Here is a 20,496-nt window from a genome sequence, read left to right as displayed (position 1 = left end):
AAAGTCCGCCGTGTCCCAGTCCCTCTGTTCATTAAACAAACATAAAATACAAAAACAAAACGCCAAATAAAAAAAAAACAATTTTATATCTCCCAAAAGCCCAGTTTCCGCGCACATTACATTTTTAAAAACGCATTCAGGGAAAGAGATATAGGCCTAACGGAGCCCGTCGAACAACACAAGATTTTTTAATCTAACTTTGGCGTTTGTAAAAATTACTATTTAAAAATGTATAACCGACCGCTAATTAACAGAGATTTTAACCCTTCCGTCGCCGGAATGCTTTAATATTTAGCCCGGTGGAAATATTTGGCGCGTATTAAAATGTGAAAAATTAATGCGACGCGACCCTTCCCGTTGAGATGTTTGTCGTTAAATTCTAGTTCTAAGTAATTACTTGTAGAAGTAATCTTACAGTGTATCAATTAAACAGTTTTTTATTTTAACTTAAGTCGACGTTTTATTATAAAGAAGAGATTATAAAATTAAAACAATAAAAGAAATGCGTGTAACACCTAAAAACGATACAAAAGGTTCTAATGACTTAATGTTTGCAGCAAATAAAAGAAAACTTAAAAACATTCGTTCGTTTTTTTAACAAAATAAAACTACTTCAAATAAGAGTGTGTAGAAATATAAACGAGCTATATTAAGAGAAACGTACCTTGCTGTGGTGCAGTCGCGGTAGAGGACGTCGAAATCCTTGCAGGACAGCAGCTTGCAGCGGTTGACGCCGGGCTGGATGGCACCGAGGCCACGCAAGATCCGCACCTGCTCTACATTGCACACCAGCGGCACTATGTCCAGTCTTTTTAGTTTCGTGTACACCGTGTGTAGCCCGCCCACCAAGTGTTTCAAGAACAGTTCGAACGCCTGAGGCAAGCACAACATCGTATCGCCCTGAATTATGAACGCGGCGACCTTCTGACCGCGGTAGTCAACCAGCTTGCATTCGTTAGCTGACGGGTCGGACGTGGAAATAGGCGGAGGGCTGCCGTACCGTGGCGGGCCGTGGTGATGGGCCGCCGCCATCAGCTCGAGAGGCGAATGGTGCATCATTTGCAATGAGCCCAACAGGCCCAGACCGGGCGGCGGGAGCTGCATTCTGTGCTGCAGCAGTTGTGGCGGGCTGACAGCGCGCGCTGGAGAAGCGGCCTTAACCCTCGGCGAACCCCCGGATGAACCGCTAACCTCACTCGCGGTCGACGCTGAGTCCACGGCGGACTCCATGCTCAGAGACGTCTATACGCGCATCACACACCCGTCGCGCGCGGTGTTTCGCGCAACAATAAATAAAAACCCAGAGCGAAACGAGGGCGCGGCCGCGTGCGCGCGCCCGCCCCGGTTCTCGCGCGCCATTGGCCGCCCGCCGGAGTCGCTGCGACGCGATTGGCCGCCGCAGCCGCGACGCTGTCTCCGCCCTTTTTTCCGTTGTATTGCGAGCGCGCGAAGAAACGTTCCTGTTTCTTTTGGGTGGCGAGTGGAGCGGTCGCGCCGGGGGTGTATTGATAAGAATGTCAACGGTAATCAATATGAGCCTGGATGCCGCGGAAGCGCGAATGAGCACTTATAACATATATTTCTTGATTAAAATTTCTCAATGAAACTTGATTATAAATCAAATTGAAAACAATAATCTAATATCTGCAATGATCTTCATAGTCACTTCAATTATCTTTGTCTAACCTTGGTATAAAATAAGAAATTATAGAAGAATGTTTGGATAGAGTAGGGCTTCCGAAACAGGGGTTAATGTAGATTCGTGTTTGATCGCAGTAGGTACGAAGTGGTGTTGGCAGCGATCGGTATCGGTCGCGAATGGAGGTCACGGCCAATGGAGGTTATCAAACTTTTGACGGATACAGCCTCCGATGGTGAACTTAAAAATTATAAACAACTTTATAAATTTGTTTACATTACGTAATTAAGTGTTGCCAAATAGTGACTGACTATTACAATACCGAAAAATGTTTGAGTTGAACAGGCGTAAAAAATACGCCCAATATTTTTAAACAAATCCTGACCAACATATGTGTGTATATAATGTAAACGACAGTTAACAAAGAGACACTTATATCGGTTCTGTTACTTATTAAAACAAATATAAGGGGTTAAAACAATGGCAAGCTACCTACTTTAATATTCTAAGAACGTCTACAATAGTAATAAGTCTTTTGTAAAATATAAGAGCGAGTTTCAAGCCGCGTACGAGCACTTAGGAAGTTTTAAGACATTTTTAAAATTCAAAGACGGCACTCAATGTATTACGTTTAATTTACATTGTGACATTATTGTCACGTGACCATGCAAACTGAATACATTTTTATAATAACTAATTTTATTGCTTTTAATTTGACATTTGCTGGTTTGACATGCCTGATTGTGCGGTATTGTTTTTAAATATTTATTATACATTTAAAAGTCTATTGAAATGTGGTCAATATCAACATATAGGATTCTAGAGTGAATGACCTGATGCCTACTTTATACTACCGATTAATTTCTGTCTGTATATCAAAACATATTCAAACCCTTTACAGTAACAGTAGACTTTATAGTAAGAATTAGTAGGAAATACATTTTAACATTAATTTTTTAACGGTGAAGATAAAAATAATGTCAATTGTGATCGAAGGGATAATTCATTTTAATAGACTTAAAAAAAAGCAAAGAAATACGGGTTTCTTTCTTAAGTGGTTTGCTGTTAATACCGAATAGGCTTTGCTTCCCAAAAATTTAGAACATAGTAATTTAGTAGAACTTTTTATTTATGAAACAAAAAATTTCGGGCTATCTCTGGCTTTAAAAAATCTTCACCGACTAATTTCTTTTTATTACGTTTATTTTGGCCTCAAACTTCTTTGTCATTTCGAGATTATTGTTTTAATTTCTAATTTAATTTAAAATTGTTCTTGCCAACAATTTTTTTTAAATGTCTTCGAATTGAATGATTTAAAATCATGATCCGAATCGAAAGTCACCCAACACTCACTGCTTAAACAGTCGTAAGATAATCTAAATATCTTTACAAATTAACTATGAATGATAAATCACCGTGTCAGATTAAAATCTAACTCTTATCTTTATTTACTGAAACAGTAATTCATTACGGCTTCAGATGAGCAAGAGGCCACCATTCATTTGTTAAGGCCAAGCTATTTACTGAAATAGCAAATCATTACGGTTGAGATGAGCATGAGGCCACTATTTATTTGTTAAGGCCAAGCTATTTACTGAAAAAGCAAATGATTACGGTTTCAGATGCAAGAGGCCATCGTTTATTTGTTAAGGCCAAGTTATTTACTGAAATAGCAAATCATTACGGTTGAGATGAGCATGAGGCCACTATTTATTTGTTAAGGCCGAGCTATTTACTGAAATAACTAATGATTTCGATTTGTTTAAACCACATTTTAAACTTGTTAAAGCCAATCTTTTTACTAAAACAGGATTTCAATTTAAAATAATCTTTTTATAAAAAAAAACCCTAAACGTAAAAGTGGTTTGTCACATTCATTTGTTTTGACATGATAGCGATAATAATAAAATACTTGTTGATGAATACTGTTTATTGCATGTATAGGTGCAGACGGCGGATCACCTACTAAAGAAGAAAGAATGGACGGAAGAAAAATGCGATATAATATTATATTAAAAACATTTTTATTTTTCATTGTCATTCCAGTGCTCAGTCCCGACCAACTTATTCATACGTGTTGGCCTAATGGCTTAAGAGGCTTCATCCCTGAAGTGGTTGGTTCATTCCTGGACTGGGCACCAATGGGCTTTCTATGTGCGCATCCTACACTCGCTCATAGGGTGCAGGAAAACATCGTGATGCCTATCAAATCAAAAACTTAATACATAGGTCATACAGAAGGCTGATCACCTTCTTGTCTATGAAATAAAAATTATCGAGATGTAATCTAAGACCCCCTTATGGTTACAGAGCAACTGGATTATTATTATTATTAATTCTTTCTCATTTTTTCATATGCAATACAAATTTTGTTGGTTACATATTGATTAATCAAGAAAACTCTAATTACATATCATTAACAGACGATTATAAAAAGGCTTTTATAAAAAATATATATGCTTATACACAGACTAACAAAAAGTTATATTAAATGACATTAGACAGTCTATATACAAACGGCTCGTGACAATTGCCAATCACATTTCGAACTTCAAATCTACGTACACAATTCTAGCTAACCACACCGAAGCCTTATGAAACGTAACACAAAATTAATATATGTGTATGCCTTGAAGTAATACAAATACGCTAATAAATACCTGCGTCTTAGAGGAAGCCATAGATTTGGCGCAAATAATTTCCTGAACAAGAAATTATGTAATGTAAAAAATATTAAAGAGACCTGTAATTTATTGTATTAGATAGTTATTTATGTAAATAGATATTGCAAGGCAATACCTTGCAATATCGAGTAGAGAGAGTTAAGTACAGTTAGATAACAATTAGAATTAATCGATTTTAATTTTACGGCCCTTCGGCACCTCTCAGCGTAAAGTTCTTGATTTTGGGAATTAAAGACTTGAATGAAAGTAATCCTTTTCTTCATTTAAACTATGGTCATATGGTACGATTTTGGTGAAAAATAATAGATATTTACTATTCACGGCATACTGTATGATATCACCCAGACATTAACAAAAAAAAATATTTACACGTTGTAATTGTACATTAGAAAATAATTTGTATTATATCTATTTCATTATACAAATATAGAATATTTACAATATTGTTAGCCTACCTATATAATCAATAATAGTTTGAAATTGATGGATTGAAAATTAAAACAAATTTAATTTTTCGTTTAATGAGAGCTTGAATTTATTCAGTGATAATTCTCTTTACGTCTGGGTTCTCTAGTATTAACTTTAGTCAATAAGACTTCTTTCTCATGGTATTATTATAACATATAATTGGTTTACTTTAAATACGTAAACTTGTGAGAAATCGCGTCACCTTAATAAAATCTGTGTCGCATTAAAAGTACGGAATATTTTAACCTGTCAGATAATCTTCATTGCTCATTATCAACAAACAAACAAATTAACAGCTACAGCTCTGTTATCGGGTTTCACAACAATGTTAAACCTCATTAATTTATGACTAACTAGCTGACCCGGCGAACTTTGTTCCGCCTTAATGGCAATAAAAAAGCAGTTTGGGTTTTTTTATTGGAAAAAATACAAAAAAATTAAATACCTACATTAATCATTCATTATTATTTCTGTATTTTAGTACATAGGTTGCTCTTCCCTTAAGTACCTTGTGATACACATTTTTTCATTTTTTGTTTTATTATCAGGCGCAAAAACAAACAACGCTGATGGTCTTCCGACCCGTGAACATGCCACGTATAATTGACCATGGGAAAAACATGAATGTTCTAGATTTAAACCACAAACTTTTAAGGATTGGCCTTGTGATTAGTTGATGGTCATGGCAAATGCAAGACGTATCGGAAATTGAAGTCTTTTAAATTCAAACGGCATATCGGTTGGGATCATCGGGATCCTCGGAATAAGAACTTCCTCACCTTTGAATTTTCCTATCATTATCGTAGCGTAAATTACATTGTTTTTCAATTTTCTAACCACCAAACGCATACCATTATGTAGTTCAGGTCATCTACATCTTTATTCTTTTTCTTCTTTTTTATCAGTAAGCAATGTAACTCTCATGTTTGTTGTCAGCTGCAGTTTCGTCACATAGCGCCATAGATTTGACGATTTGAGGCAAGCGTTTATTTCGTCGACAGCCGTAGATCTTGGAATTACTGGCAGTATTTGGCGGAAATCGCCAGACAGTAAAATCATTGCTCCTCCAAAACATCTCGATTCATTGCGTAAATCTTTTAATGTTCGGTTAAGTGCTTCCAATGCACGTTTATGCGCCATTGTGCATTCGTCCCAGATGATGATTTTCGATGCCGCTAAAACTTTGGCCATTGCTGAGTGTTTTGCAATATTACACGTTGGTTCTCCAATAGTTTGAAGATTTAACGGTAATTTTAATTCTGAATGAGCCGTACGGCATCTTTCTAACAATGTGGCTGCTATTTCAGAAGAAGCAACTGCAACCGCTATGTTGGATCTCGCCCGAACAGTTGCTAAAACTAATGACATGAGGAATGTCTTGCCAGTTCCACCAAGGGCATCTAGGAAATATAAACCACCATTTTCATCATCGTTTGCCTTCATTAAAGTATCATAAACTTCCTTTTGTTGGTATTTCAACAGGGGTACATTCGTTTGAACTACTAAATCTAATTCCTGGTGATCATATTCACGTTCCCGTTCCAATACTCGATTAAATGCGTCATTCGACAACAACAACAAATAGAAACATTCATCATTCTTTGGATGAACTGTATACATACGACAATACCGAGTTTTATAGTTCTCTTCACTGTTTATACGAATGGGCAATAGCACTATCATTATAATTAAATTGTAAATTGTAAAAATAATTAAACGTATTTATTTAATAGAAATATTTTGAATATTGATTTCTTACAAATATCAAATTGTCATATATACGTCATTACATAGCTGTCATTATACGTCAATTACATAGCTATCATTTGCGTTTTATTATTCCAAGTCTGATTCTTATTTGTTATACCACTTTTTATAGTGACTGACGTTTCATGTCAAGTCCCACAGGAACGCTGTCGAACGGGATAAAAAGTATCCTATGTCCGTCTCCTGGCTCTAAGCTACCTCCATACCAATTTTCACTCAAATCTGTTCTTTCGTTCTTGAGTTATAAGTGGTGTAACTAACACGACTTTCTTTTATATATATAGATATAAGTTTATACTTGTTTCCTCAACATAAAAGATTCTAGCAATGCACTCACGCGCAGCTGTCTGAAACTTTTTTTTTTCGGAAAGAAGGGCAGTAAAGCTTAACATCGGACGTTGGAGGGAATCGTGCCCCTTTTCCACGCATTTTATTAGAAAAACAGAGGCGCCCCAACCTTTTCAGGTTTCAAACGTGTATTCGTTCTGTTTCATTTCATTTCGCGACAATTTGCCAAGTCTGCCCCGTTATCCTCTTTATTCCATCTTCGCAAGTTTCTAGTGGATGTCCTCTTTTTGTTCTCCCTGGGCCATTCCACTTAAGAGTGTTCTTTACCCATGTGACATAATAAATGGGGTCATAAAAAATAAGCGTTATATTTGCATCTTTGTCGACTCCAATAGGATCACTTCTTCACAACACGGCACTATTTTATAAGACCAGACAATTACAATCTGGAGCGAACAGTATGAGAGCTGAGATGAAGATTCAAACCATGAATCGAAACCATGAACGAAGTTCTGCTGCTAAGCAGCAGTGGGGATAACTGGTAGCATTAAGAAAGTTTTTACCATACCACCACCACTATGCCATCAACTTCTCAATGCCTTAATAGAATCCTTTGTTAAAGGCCTGCAACGCACTCGCGATCCCTCTGTAAATGTGAGTGTGATACATAAATCAAACAAACAATCGCGATTTCATTTTACTTATTATTTGAGTTAAGGTACCGATACCAGGAACCGATGAAAAATGTGAAACAATCGAAATTGCGCAACAAAATACACCAGGCGTTTAAAAACTACGAAAAAAGCACAAATGATTGAGATTTTATAGTCCGCAGAAACTATCGGAAATAAATGGTCTTTACATGGCAATAAATCGGGCTCAACACTGCTGCAACAGACTGCATGTCCTCGTAAAACTTTATTTTTGTATTAAAAGCCGTAACTTTGCGCCGCTCTCAATGTAATCCCTCGTATGAAATTTTATTAATGTATTACAGATAGTAATAGTGTTAATTATACGGTTACAGTTTATATGAAACTTTAGGTGGGTTTTTAGGCTAATACTGATACCAGAGATTTGTCTATTAGTTAGCGAAAATAATTCAAATGGCTTTGGTAAAAAATAAAACTATATGTATTAAAATACGTAATTGTAAATTTAAACAGTTAAAATTTTTAGTTATATTCAGCCAGTTCTATACACGAGAAGACTCAATGCTAAATTATTGTTATAGCTTTTGACGAACAGATTTAGCTGTAAGTTTCTTCTTCTATATATGTAATGAGGCTCATATTTTTTGTTTCATAATATCCTAAATATTTAGTAAAATATTGCCGATGACTGCAATAATATTTTTAAAAGCAATGTTACTATTGATAACAAAGAGAGTTATTTTAATAAACATTATTTTGCTTATTATTTGAACTTGTAAGATATACTGAGACGAAGAAAAACAAAACTATTACTATGTAATCGTTTTTTAATCCTGGTTAATTAATTGGTTTTTCAAACAATTATTTGTTTCAGTTTTACTAATAAGCATGAAAGTCTCATTTCCCCATTTAATTATTTCTTTTGAAACGCATTCACACATAAAGAAAGATTTAAAAAATGTTTAAACTCTTCTCTAACAGATTAAGAATTCCGTCTGTGCGTACTAAAGTGTAAATTTTCAAACCTCAGCTGTCTTTCAAACACTCCGTGTTGTTTACTAGATGATTCAAGTTGCCGCCTCTTTTTGATGTAAAAATCATGTCCCTACAAGAGTTCATATTGACACTACTGAAGTGAAATCACAATTACACACGCGGTTATTCTGACATTTGAAAAATGACATTTTCTGTTTTAGGAGCATTTCTAATTTTTTTACCTGGTACAGACATTTTTTTTTTACTGTCTAACTTTTTTTATATTATATTAGGATTAAGTTTTGATTTGATTGACTCGACTTCGCTCTTTATTATTATTACATTTAGACGTTAAATTTGCGTTTTCTGGTATCCAAATGATACGTAAAGTAAAACTTTGGATTTGTTTTTGTAGTAACAATCTAGTTTTTTTTTGAAATATTAAGTAATAATTGTCATTTGTTTCATGTTAAATTTCAGTTTTCTTTCACTTTTTTACGTGTTTTGTATTAATGTACTTAGATATGTTTTAGGTTTAATATTTTTTTCTACATGTATATTGTTTAAGTGTTTCGTTTTATAATAGATTTATATATTAGCTGTAAGATGCAAATAAATAAATTTTAAAAATACTAGAAATCATCCTCTACGCTCGTTCAAATTCATCCAACTGATGAGTGTTAAAGTCAGTCAGACTCAGATATAAATTGTACATAGTATACTTACATCAACAAAACAAAAGAGCAACGTACGGAAAGCCATAAAAACTCAATTTAAAATTAATTATAGAAAACATAAATGTCTTCTATATGAATAATATAAATTAAATAATTACTAAAAAGTAATAAGTAAAATTTATACCCAACACACAAATATACAGTATTTACAATATTCTTAACCTACAACAGTAATAGTAATTAAATATTCATAATATAAAATTTAAAAAAATAAAACATGTGGCACTCGGGGACTGCCGCGGTAAAGCTTTTTTATTTTTAAACTTATGCAATTATAAGCATTTATTATTTTTCTATTTATGGAGTATGTTATTTTCTTCTATATTAATTCAATCTACCACTCAGACTAACACGTCTAAGCACTTGTACGTCATCGTGTGTTAGGTTTTTTCGTTACGGAATTTTTTGATTCGACCGCCGCGCTCACGGCTCGCGATAAAATCTATGCAATAGCTTAAAATGTTTGTACTTTAATGCTGGCAGAATTTCCTCGCTATTTTGTGATACTTATTCGTTCGAGGAAAACACCAGCTCTGGTCACCAGTACTGTGCACTTGACCCGGTCCAAGTCTCTACTCCAAACAAAACTTAATAATGTATAGGAATATCTTAAAATTTAATACCTATTGCTTGTTTTCGTCTGCAATGCTATAATTAACTATACCCCTTAAGATCCTTGAAGCCTGTGTTAGGAATTCATCTCCCTCAAGTGAACACTGCTCCCAGAATAGTACTAGTGTCACAAGTAAAAAGGGACTTTATTATTTTTTCCAGTTTTCATCACTTCACGCTCTGTCTGTCTTTTGATTCAATGGCTGTGTAATGTGGTGTTGCCGCATTTATTTTGCACTCTTTCTTTGCGAGTTTATTTTGTATTCTCTTGATGTTAGATGATTCCCGGGCGCTTTGAGGCCAAAGCTCTTTTGACTGGCTTCGATGCTGACCGCAGTATGGAATGAATGATAGTTCCAACCTGAATAGAATGTTAGCCGTATGCAAAGGAATGCACGCTTTGCTAAAGGAACGCAATTTTCGAAAGCTATTTAATGTTCACTGTATACAAATCTGTCGTCTACGGACTTGATATATAAAGACCCACAGGGCATGGGAATTTCTATGACTTTCGCTATTTTTTGTGTTAAGGATTTATTTCTGTGTATTCCAACTGAAAGTAAGACCCATTATTGCAAATAACTATTTGATTTAACAATACCTTTTTTTTAAACGATTTAAAAATAATTTACATCGTAAAAGCTTTACTCAAACATATCTGGTATTTATAATCGGAATAAAAAAAAATTCCACATGGTTATTAGAACATTCAAATTAAGCAATGAAAAATAACATTCTTTGAATAAATAAATTTTTTTTTATAACTTAAAAACCTAAAATATATTATAAAAGGAGTCCCTTTAGGTTGCGATCCCCCTTTGAATAGCTAGACTAATTCTTTGTCCGAGGTAGCTGACAGCAGTAAAATAAATTGTTTCTTAATAATATTTATTTTTATAGAACAGGGGGCAAACGGGCATTAGGCTCACCCGATGTTAAGTGATACCGCCGCCCATAGACACTCTCATTGCCAAAAGGCCTTGCAAGTGCATTGCCGGCGTTTTAGAAATTGGTTCTCTCTTTTCCCTAAGTCGAATTGGTTCGGAAATACTTCAGTGGGCAGCTGGTTCCACAAAGCGGTGGTGCGCGGCAAAAATTGTCTTGATGCTCAAAAAATGATAGAAAATGTTAATGCGACACTGATGAAATAAAACAGTTTATTTATGTGTATCTATTATTTGTGTCTCTCCGTTGTACATAAACGAAATCCCGCGACGCAATAACTTACACACACAGCTTTTCATAACCTATTTGGATGATCTTTTTCAAAGTGAAAAGTTTATGCTGTACGGGTGCTGATAGTGGGTTGACACATTAAATGGGAATAGGAATGGATGAAAAATTATTCACACGACAGTATTGACATTACACATATTGACGGGGGTGTCGTGTGATCCCGCGAAAATTTTCATAGGGTTGTCACTTGTCGTAAAATGAATTTTATTTCCAATTATTTATATCGACTGAAGTTCCGAACAAAATTAATCTCATGGTGATATTATATACCCTTGATTTTAGGTGGCGCATTACACTCATCATTGAACACTGTGTGGAAACTCATAACAGTTTCCACACAGTGTTCTTAGGTCTTAGTCATGTGACAGATATATAAACAGACACAGAAATATGTCTATCTAAGTCTATTACAGTTACGAGACTTCATAGTAGTTTGGTTAAATAAAGAATATTCCATAGGTATATAATATCCTTCACATCCATGACATTCACGATGCAAATATCGTCAGATATACTCGTCGGTTATGGGTACTTTGAACTTACCTATCTCCTGCTGAATTTGTCTTGGTGTATGTACGTACGGCCTACCTAACCAATTTTGTCCATCCACAGTTGTATATTCTATTTATTAAGCGCTTCTCATTCATCTGTTCTACAAGGCCAAACCACCGAAGCAGTCCCTTTCCTTGCCTTGACATCAAGTCCTCTTTTAACTTATCTTTTAAAAAATGTTACAAAAAAAACACAATCACAAACTGGCAGAAAGAAAACTGTTCCTAGATAAACACTTTATTTACTTAAACCAGTAGAGATAAGGGCTGTACTGAGAGCAGTTCTATAAATATGTTTCATAACTTTTAAGTATTATTTTTTAGCTTGCGAGAAATATTTTGCCACAGCCCTACATCTTAGCGGAGTCGGATGTCAATGCGTGACGCATTTTAAACGTCTTGGGCTTATTCGTGGTTATAAATAGGAGAAATATTATCAAACATTCGCAGACCCTATACGCAAATATTGCGTTGGAGCGTTTTTGTTGAATATTGGAATTATATAATAAAATGAAGTTAAAGTAAGTACTCTTTAATATCAGAATTTTATGGTATGTAGCTAATTTTAGCATTTCCTCCAACTTCGAACTCGTTCCCTTTGGAGTAGATTATGATATATGATAGGCTGTAATTAAAGGCTTTTGTTGGCGCCTGGTATTTAGTCCAGTACTAACCCCCAGACCCCAGAGCTTTCCTAGCTCAATGAATCAGTATCGCAATACAGCAGTTAGAGATATACTGCCGCAGTGACTCTACTTATACGGATAATTTGTTTAAATCTTCTATTTAAAAAAATTAAGTAATTTTAATGTATAGGTTAAAAATTGTGAATGCATGTGTGTTATAAGAAAAACAATACATTGCATATCGTCCCCTTATTCTCATGTTCAAATATTCTTTACCCAAACCACAGATAATCCATATAATTTTATTTTAAACACGTTCTCATATTGTGAATTAAAATTTTGCTTAATCTCACTTTTCGACCTGATCGATCACTTCTATGGTTGGGGTTACAGAAAAATTATAATTATTATAATTACAAATAATTAGAAGTTTTCGCATATAGACAATTGTGGCAAGAACAAGAAAGACAGAAAAAGTTAGACAGCAACAAAACCGCCGGGCAACTGGCGGTTTTGCCTTCTCATTTAATTATTTTAATTTTATTAATGTTTCTAAATACTTGCGACTAAGCGATAATAAATATTGTTTACTTAATATGCAGCTGTGCCGGACACATCGACTTTTGGGTCAAAATATGCCAGGACAGTACCGCAATATGTAATATTCAATGTAACAACACAATTTGTTTCTTTTTAATAAGGGTACGTTTTACTGATAAAAGGAATACTTAGGACTCGAAACGACATTATCTATCCAGCAACGATGTATTGTTGACCTGGTTATGTATTGGGCCATGATTGCTTTTTAATTAGTTATGATGGCTAAAATCCAAAGTAATGGGCTTGTTGGTAGAAAAAAAATATGGCTGCGTAACGTTAGGGAATGGATAGAATTCCTAATATATTCCTATCTTACATATATATATATATATATATACAAATTACGCGTCACGTTTTTTGTCCTAAACTACTTAACCAATTTAATCAAGGTAGCACATCGTGTGTAGTTTGATCGAACCTAAAAGAAAAGATAGCTTACATATATATACAATTCTATTGTATGAGTAGGTATATGTAACTGAACTCGTCTTAAACGGCTACACCTATTTGTATGATTTTTTGATGACACTGCAGTCTGTACTTTCATACTATGTTTAGTGTTCTAATCGCTTTTATATCATACAGGACAATGTCTGTCTGGTCCGCTAGCTGCTATACATTTAACAATTGTATATATCATTCAAATAACTTTCTTTCTCTTAAGAATAATTTTAAAGTTTCAAGGAACCAAACGTACCCCCGGTCACCGCGTAAAATATAAAAATCGTTCCCTAGCATATTTCCCTAAGTGCCATAAAGTATGACATTTATTACGGTCAGATCTGCTCGAACCACTATTGATAGGCAAATGAGAGAGTTTTTTTAAAAGAAAAACGATGTCTGCTTTTTATGAGTTCTTCAAATATCGCAATTCTTTAGATACCTTGTCGTTACGCGTTTTAAGCTGCAATTTTTTTTTTACGCAAGAAGCCTACGATTCTATTTTATAATATTTTTTATATAATATTAAGTAATATTTTTTTATTACAAATCAAAATAAGTTACATACAATCAAGAGATGCAACGGCCCTATCACGACGCTTACAAGCGATAAGGCAAGGCAGGCAACCATAGTAAGAAAAAAGAGTTTTCAGGTACAACCAAAACTTCTTTCCTTTGTCATCATTTATCTATATACGTAACACAATGTACACTTATGAAAGTCAAAAAAGAAATATAGTTTAAATGCTTCTAATTTAACATTTACTGCCAGTTCTCAAATCAAGGGCATAGAACTATTAGGTAAGTTTTCACGTATTATAAGGGAAATGACTTAAACGCTTCTAATATATTGGCATTGAGAGTGTCCATGGGCGGCGGTATCACTTAACATCAGGTGAGCCTCCTGCCCGTTTGCCCCCTGTTCTATAAAAAAATAAATAATAATAATATACTAAATATACCGTATTTTTAATATTTTTCGTTTCAGCCAATCTCCTAAGTTTTCTGGATCTGCTTCAGTCTGCCCTTTCCTCTACAGTGGTAATATGATAAAAATATTAATATAATTATTACTAATGAATAGTTTGCTTTCTGCCAGATTACTTGTATCATTGTGAATTTAGGCCGCAATTTTTGATATTTCTATTGCGTAAATTAATAACATCAAATACATAGGCCGCAAAAGAATCTCCAAATTGTCCCATTACGAGCGATAACGTCAATAACTCAAGGAACGGGTCAAGCACAATAGTGGGTGTCACCTATAATCGTATATTAAAGCCCTTATCCCTTTGAGCACCTCGCTGACAATAGGAAAGAATATATTGTCGAAAAGTGGCCACATAAAAATGACATACGGTTTCAATGGAAAAATAGACCGCGACTTTTAAGCTTTTCACTTGTCATATTCTGTGCGATTTTATATTTAATGTGGCATATGAAACCTCATTGTTGCTAATCATAAAAGATCTATGGTTACGTAATATCTTATCTAACGCGTAAACCCAATAACCTATCTGAATCCATTTTTGATCATCTGAGATAGACTTCTTAATCCAAATGTTGATAAAAGTATGCCAATAACCAATCGACGGATTGTATAGCCATCTGTCGATACAAGCTATCCTTGGTAAAAGGGATCGGTGTATGTGGCCAATATCCTATATCAAGATTTTAAGTTACACCAGTTTTTAAAATAATTAAGAAGCTATTTGATTTATTTTAAACATAGACATGTATTTTTTAATATTATTTGTACGGTTTTATTTACTTTATTTGGTTTATATTGATTATCAAATGTGAATCGATCGACTGTCACGGTCTGATCTCAGACTGCTTTCAATCTTAGATTGTGGATTGTGGGTTCGGGCGTAAGTTCACGCAGATAAGATGAAAAAATTTTCACATTATTTTTCTTTCTTACACGTTGTTCTGGTTTTTATCTCGTTTCTTTCCTTTTGTTTTTGCCCGTCATGCGATTGACTTTGTGTCTATAACGGTTTTCTCGCGATATTTTGCTTCACATTACGGGCGAGTACTAACTACCCGCATAGAAAGTTCATTTGTGCATAGCCGGGGTTCGAACCTCAGAGATGAGTCTCAGGATTTATTCAATATTATTATAATTCTTATCTTCTACCAGTTCGGCAAGGACCTTCGTTCACCTCTTCCAAAGACGGCTGTTTGTCGTATTTGAGGATATTTAGGAACATATCGCAAATTACCTCCACGAAGTATCAATATTTTCCTTATGGGCATAAGTTTTTTTCACATCGGGCGGCAAATGCGAAATCGTAATAAAAAGTCCATGTCGCATGTAAAATAGCAGTCATAATATTGAAAACTTCCAAAGTCCATCAATAAATGTAGCACTGTGTGGGGAGTTTTACGTCTATGCTAGGGTTGGGACATTTTCGAGTTATCGATAGTTGTGGCTTTCATTTTAAATATTTTCGATAGCGATGGTTGGATTATCGATTAGTACAATTTTTACTCAGCGCAAATTATTTTTCATTCACAGAACATATTGTGACTAGAAATGCAACATCGATTATAACAGTCATATTTGTATATGTTTGTGTTAATTGTTTCGATTAGTATATTACATAGATCACAAATAAATATTATGTTAACTTAATACAAAAGCATTTTGTTGAATTATTTTTGTGACCTTTCAAATAAACAGAATTAAACAATAGCGTGATTTAGTTTGTCCATCTTTAATCAAGTTTCTAAAAGGAAAAATTATCATTACGATGGTACTTTTCTTGGTAACAGTTTTAACTTACAACTAAAAGGGAGAATATTGCGCGAGAACATAGGCATAAAGAAATACATCAAAAGGAAACAAAGGGATAATCTAGTCAAAAGCGAAATATGAACATGAACATATTTATATAAATCTTAATACTATTATTATGATAGAAGATAATACAGTATAGTACAATCAAGCATAAAGCAAAGGACAGGCTTTTTAGTCGGAAGCGTACATGTACTGATTATAAGGAATTCGGAAAAGAGATGCGGTCATATTGGAAACCAAAAAGAAAGTATGGTCGAGGTCAATAATATCTTCTCCACACTCACACTCACTACTTTAAGCTAAACCATAATACAAACTCGCAAGTTATTTTAACTTTAAACCCTTCAAAAGTAGTAAATCTAGGCTTGGTGTCAATACATTTTTATATTATATCACAGACAACATAGAGGCTAATGAAACTTTTATATTTTCGAAAGATAAACTATTTTTTTTTAATTTTATTCTGCAATATTACGGTTTTGCTGGCGCGGTGTGGATGTGATAACATTATGAATAATACATCTTTCCTTATTCTTCCCACAATGTACCGCTTTTATTTAACCGCAGGAAATGCTTGAATCATGTTATATTTGTAGCTCTGTTTATGATTAAGGCAGGACAAGAGGAAAATTTTCTTGCGGACTTGAGAAATTTCAAGCGAAAACTACAACCTTGAAAAGATAAAGCATTACAAATCTGTAATCACATTTAAAACATGCTTTGAATGCGTAACTAAAAACCGTTCCAATATATGAATTATCGATAAAACTTATCCCAACCCTAACGTCACCGATAGTTACGTCCGGGAGGCGTCAAATCGCATCGACCTCAACTATCAAAGAGAAATCTTTTCCGTGTTTCAATAACGACAACCGCGGCGTCAAGCAGACATAACAAACTTTATATGTATTTACCCAGCATACACACAAACATTTATGGACCTTGACTTACGTTGTAGTCTTTCTCTGTTAAAAATAATAATAATATTGAATACTAGCATTAGTTTGAGCAGTATTGGCTTAGTGGCTTGAGCGTGCGACCCTCCTCCCTGAGTTCAAATCACGGCTTTTAATCTATGAAACTTTATTCCACATACACAATAAGCATTTGCTCCTACAGTAGTTATATAATATTTATTTCCGTGACAACTTTATTTTTTACACAGTAACATTTATATAGGTCATATAATAATATGATTTAAAGATGATTATATATTTACACAATACAAAAAAGAACAAGATACAAAGAAACAGCTATGAATAATAAATAAAAATAATTTAACATATAACACACAAATCTATAATTTATTGTCATTCAGAAAGCACGTCGAAAGCCTCTTAGAGGCTTTAAATAAAAGATATTTTATTATTGACAAGTAGGTGATCAATCTTGAATTGCACTCGTCACCAAATTATGATAAAATACGGTTTGCATAATTTTGTACTAATAAGCTTTGATAATATGGATTGATGATTTGAACAAGGTTGCAAATCTAGACTTAAAACTTTTACTTCAATAATCTTAATCAATCTCACTCAATATAATGAATAATAATAAATTAGCATTTTTTTAGCTCAAAGTCATTCATCCTAAAACCATTTAAATGTTTGATTTTGATTTCGGTTCAAGTAAAAAGCGTACCAATCCTTGTCTCTTAGCAGTTTTTCCCGTTGAAAAAAAAAGGTTATTACTTGTTAAGTTTAAAGTAATTAAAATAATTTTTCTTTGACTTTGATGACATTAAACTCATCCATAACTATATATGAAAATCTCGTTTACTTCCGTTTGTAAAATTTACTCGTTTTTAAATTTATTTTTGTGCTCTATTTCTTTATTCCTTCATACTTATTATAAACTATAATTTAATTTAATTTTTTGGTATGTAAATAACACAAAGTATTGACTAATTTAAAACCAAAGTCGTTTAATAACACTGTAGATTACCTTACGTTGAATATAAAGGTATTACCGCACTGGTGCGCAATGTTTATCGCTAAATCACAACAAAGAGCATCATTCCAGTGTTGTGAGGGCGTGAAATTATTTTCCTTGGTGTATGCAGATTAGGGTGGGGTGCACACGTAGCGTAGGATTAGTTCCGGTTTACTTTTTATAGGATTTCGATGATAAATGTTACCAATGGATATGCTAACGGATGGTGCGTGAAACGTATCTTAATAGCCACTTTGAATTTACGAAATAAAAGTGGTAACGATGCTTCGTATAGTTAGTTGTTAGGTTATGTATGTTATGTATAAAAACTAATAAGCAATATACGCAAACACGGCCATAGAGATATCAATATGTTGGATGTTTTTAGCGAGTGACACATGTGAGTGCTCGTTTGCCCCCAACGACAAAATTTAAGTAAAAAGCTTACAGACAAAAACGCATATTTATTTATTTAATTATGAGTATTCTAACAGCTTATACTTATACAAATTATAAGACAAAACACTAAGACAATATAGAAAGCCAAAACAGATTACATAGATAAACAATAGATAATATATGTATATAAAACAGAAAACAAGCAAGTGCATTAATAGACAAAGATACATTAAAAAAAACTATAGTAAACTGAAATTTAACATTTAAAAACAACAAATAATACTTAGAATTTAAAATTACTACTTAAACAAAATCAGTAGTCCCGTACTACCGTCTTCAAGTACTTTTTGAGGTGGAAATGATCAATATCCTGATAATTGATGTCATAGTTCGATAAAACCCGAAAATTTGGCAAATCGTGCTGGAAATTCGACTTCGATTCGATTTAATTTATCATCCACGTCTAGTATCAAAATACAGTTAGGATGTTTAAATACTAATTTATTGTATTCATTCAAATTATCATTAAACTTACAAGAGAGAAAATGTGAAGTAAATACGACTTTAATATTTTGAAGTTCTGCGATATTACGCATGATAATAATAAATATTCATGAAAATATTGCAAACTAAAGTCGTATTTTATAGTGATTTTGTAATATAATCTACTAAAATTATAAGCTAGTTTTTTTTGGTTGAACGCACTACTACGAACTCTCGGTTCTAATTGGGTTCTATATTTTAAAAGATATTCTTTTGCTTTGGATACTCCATTGAAAGAGAAAATGGTATATCTCCGCAATTCCCTACTTTTAATTTAATTATGTCAATTGTATTATGTTTCTGCTACAAAGAGTTAAGAAATAAATTAAAAACCTAATTTTTTTGTTTTGGTAAACTGTGGTTATATTCACTAGAGTGCCCATACAACCACAGTTTACGAAAATTTCATGCAATTTAATATTTATACTACTTCATAATTGTACGCATTTAATTTCAGACGACCCCAACGATTCATACTCGCGTAGCAGATGCTACGTAGGTTTTGATTCAGACAAAAAACGGGAAAAATTGAGGAGACGGGAGGATGGGCGATGGATACAAAATATGATTTATAGACCGGCCGTCATTGGCAATACGCTTTCTATACGTCACAAACGTGTCACCGCTGGGCCATGGGGAAAACGAAGAAAAATACGCAACCGTGTCGATTTATATCGGATATTTATAGGTTATGTTGAATCTTGTGTATTATAACGGTTTTGTCGTACGGATGTTTTAAGACGAAGGTTTAATGTTACGATGAATAATAATCTAGCTGGTTAATTCATCTTGCAGCAATTAGTCAAACTAAGTAAAATTGTTTCAAAGATTCAATTTTTTTCGAAATGTTTATTTACTTGTAGTTTTTTTGACGCCTTGCGGCATTATGTGTGTAAAAATATATAATAGTGTTTTATCGTGAAGTAAACAAATGAAATACGATTGTTTACTTTTTAAGTAAAAGAGTTCTGAACTCTTCTATAACAAAACACTGTTAATTGTTATTTACAAGTATAATAAAAATTAAACTCACAATATTAGGACGTACATTTTATTGAAATAAAATTTTACAATCTTTTTACAAGTTTAAAATTCATACATATGTATTAAACACTTGTCACATATAGGTATGTAGGTACTAAACCGCATTAAATTAACTTAGTATAAAATATTATAAAAGCCTTAACACAATATTTTCATATTAAACGCAATTTAGTTAAAGTTATTACTGAGACACACCAGTTTGATTTTAAATATAGCGTAAACAATAAAAGGTAGCGATTTTAAAAAGAAAATAAGTGCGACCGTCTGGAAGTTTAAACTTACGCCCAAATCCAATAACCTATCTTAATATAGATTTTTTTTGACGTTCATAAGTGTACATGTTTACCTATATGAATAAAGATATTTTGAGTTTAATCCATTTTGACCATCTGAGATAGGCATCTTAATCCAAATATGGATAAAAATGGGCCAATAACCAATCCACGGATTGTAATAACCATCTCTCGATACAAGTTATTTATGGTAGATCGAATCGAT

The 20,496-nt window shown here is 33.5% G+C and overlaps 1 protein-coding gene across 4 annotated transcripts in view; it reads right to left on the bottom strand.

The window, feature by feature from the left end:
* The window catches only part of LOC110992270 (dachshund homolog 2), a 135,053-nt gene extending 133,779 nt beyond the window's left edge, over window positions 1–1,274 (bottom strand). For all 4 annotated transcript variants that reach the window (XM_022258019.2, XM_022258020.2, XM_022258021.2 and 1 more), the window contains exon 1: window positions 665–1,274. In XM_022258019.2, the coding sequence (XP_022113711.2) occupies window positions 665–1,230 (566 nt within the window). In that variant the 5' untranslated portion in view covers window positions 1,231–1,274. The remainder of the gene's footprint in view (window positions 1–664) is intronic.
* Window positions 1,275–20,496: the final 19,222 nt, after the last annotated feature.

This window comes from Pieris rapae, chromosome 15 (assembly GCF_905147795.1).
Source record: "Pieris rapae chromosome 15, ilPieRapa1.1, whole genome shotgun sequence".
In the NCBI taxonomy this organism is placed as follows: domain Eukaryota; kingdom Metazoa; phylum Arthropoda; class Insecta; order Lepidoptera; family Pieridae; genus Pieris; species Pieris rapae.
The sequence above is the reverse complement of the archived record's forward strand: the minus strand, read 5'-3'. Positions and strand labels throughout refer to the sequence as shown.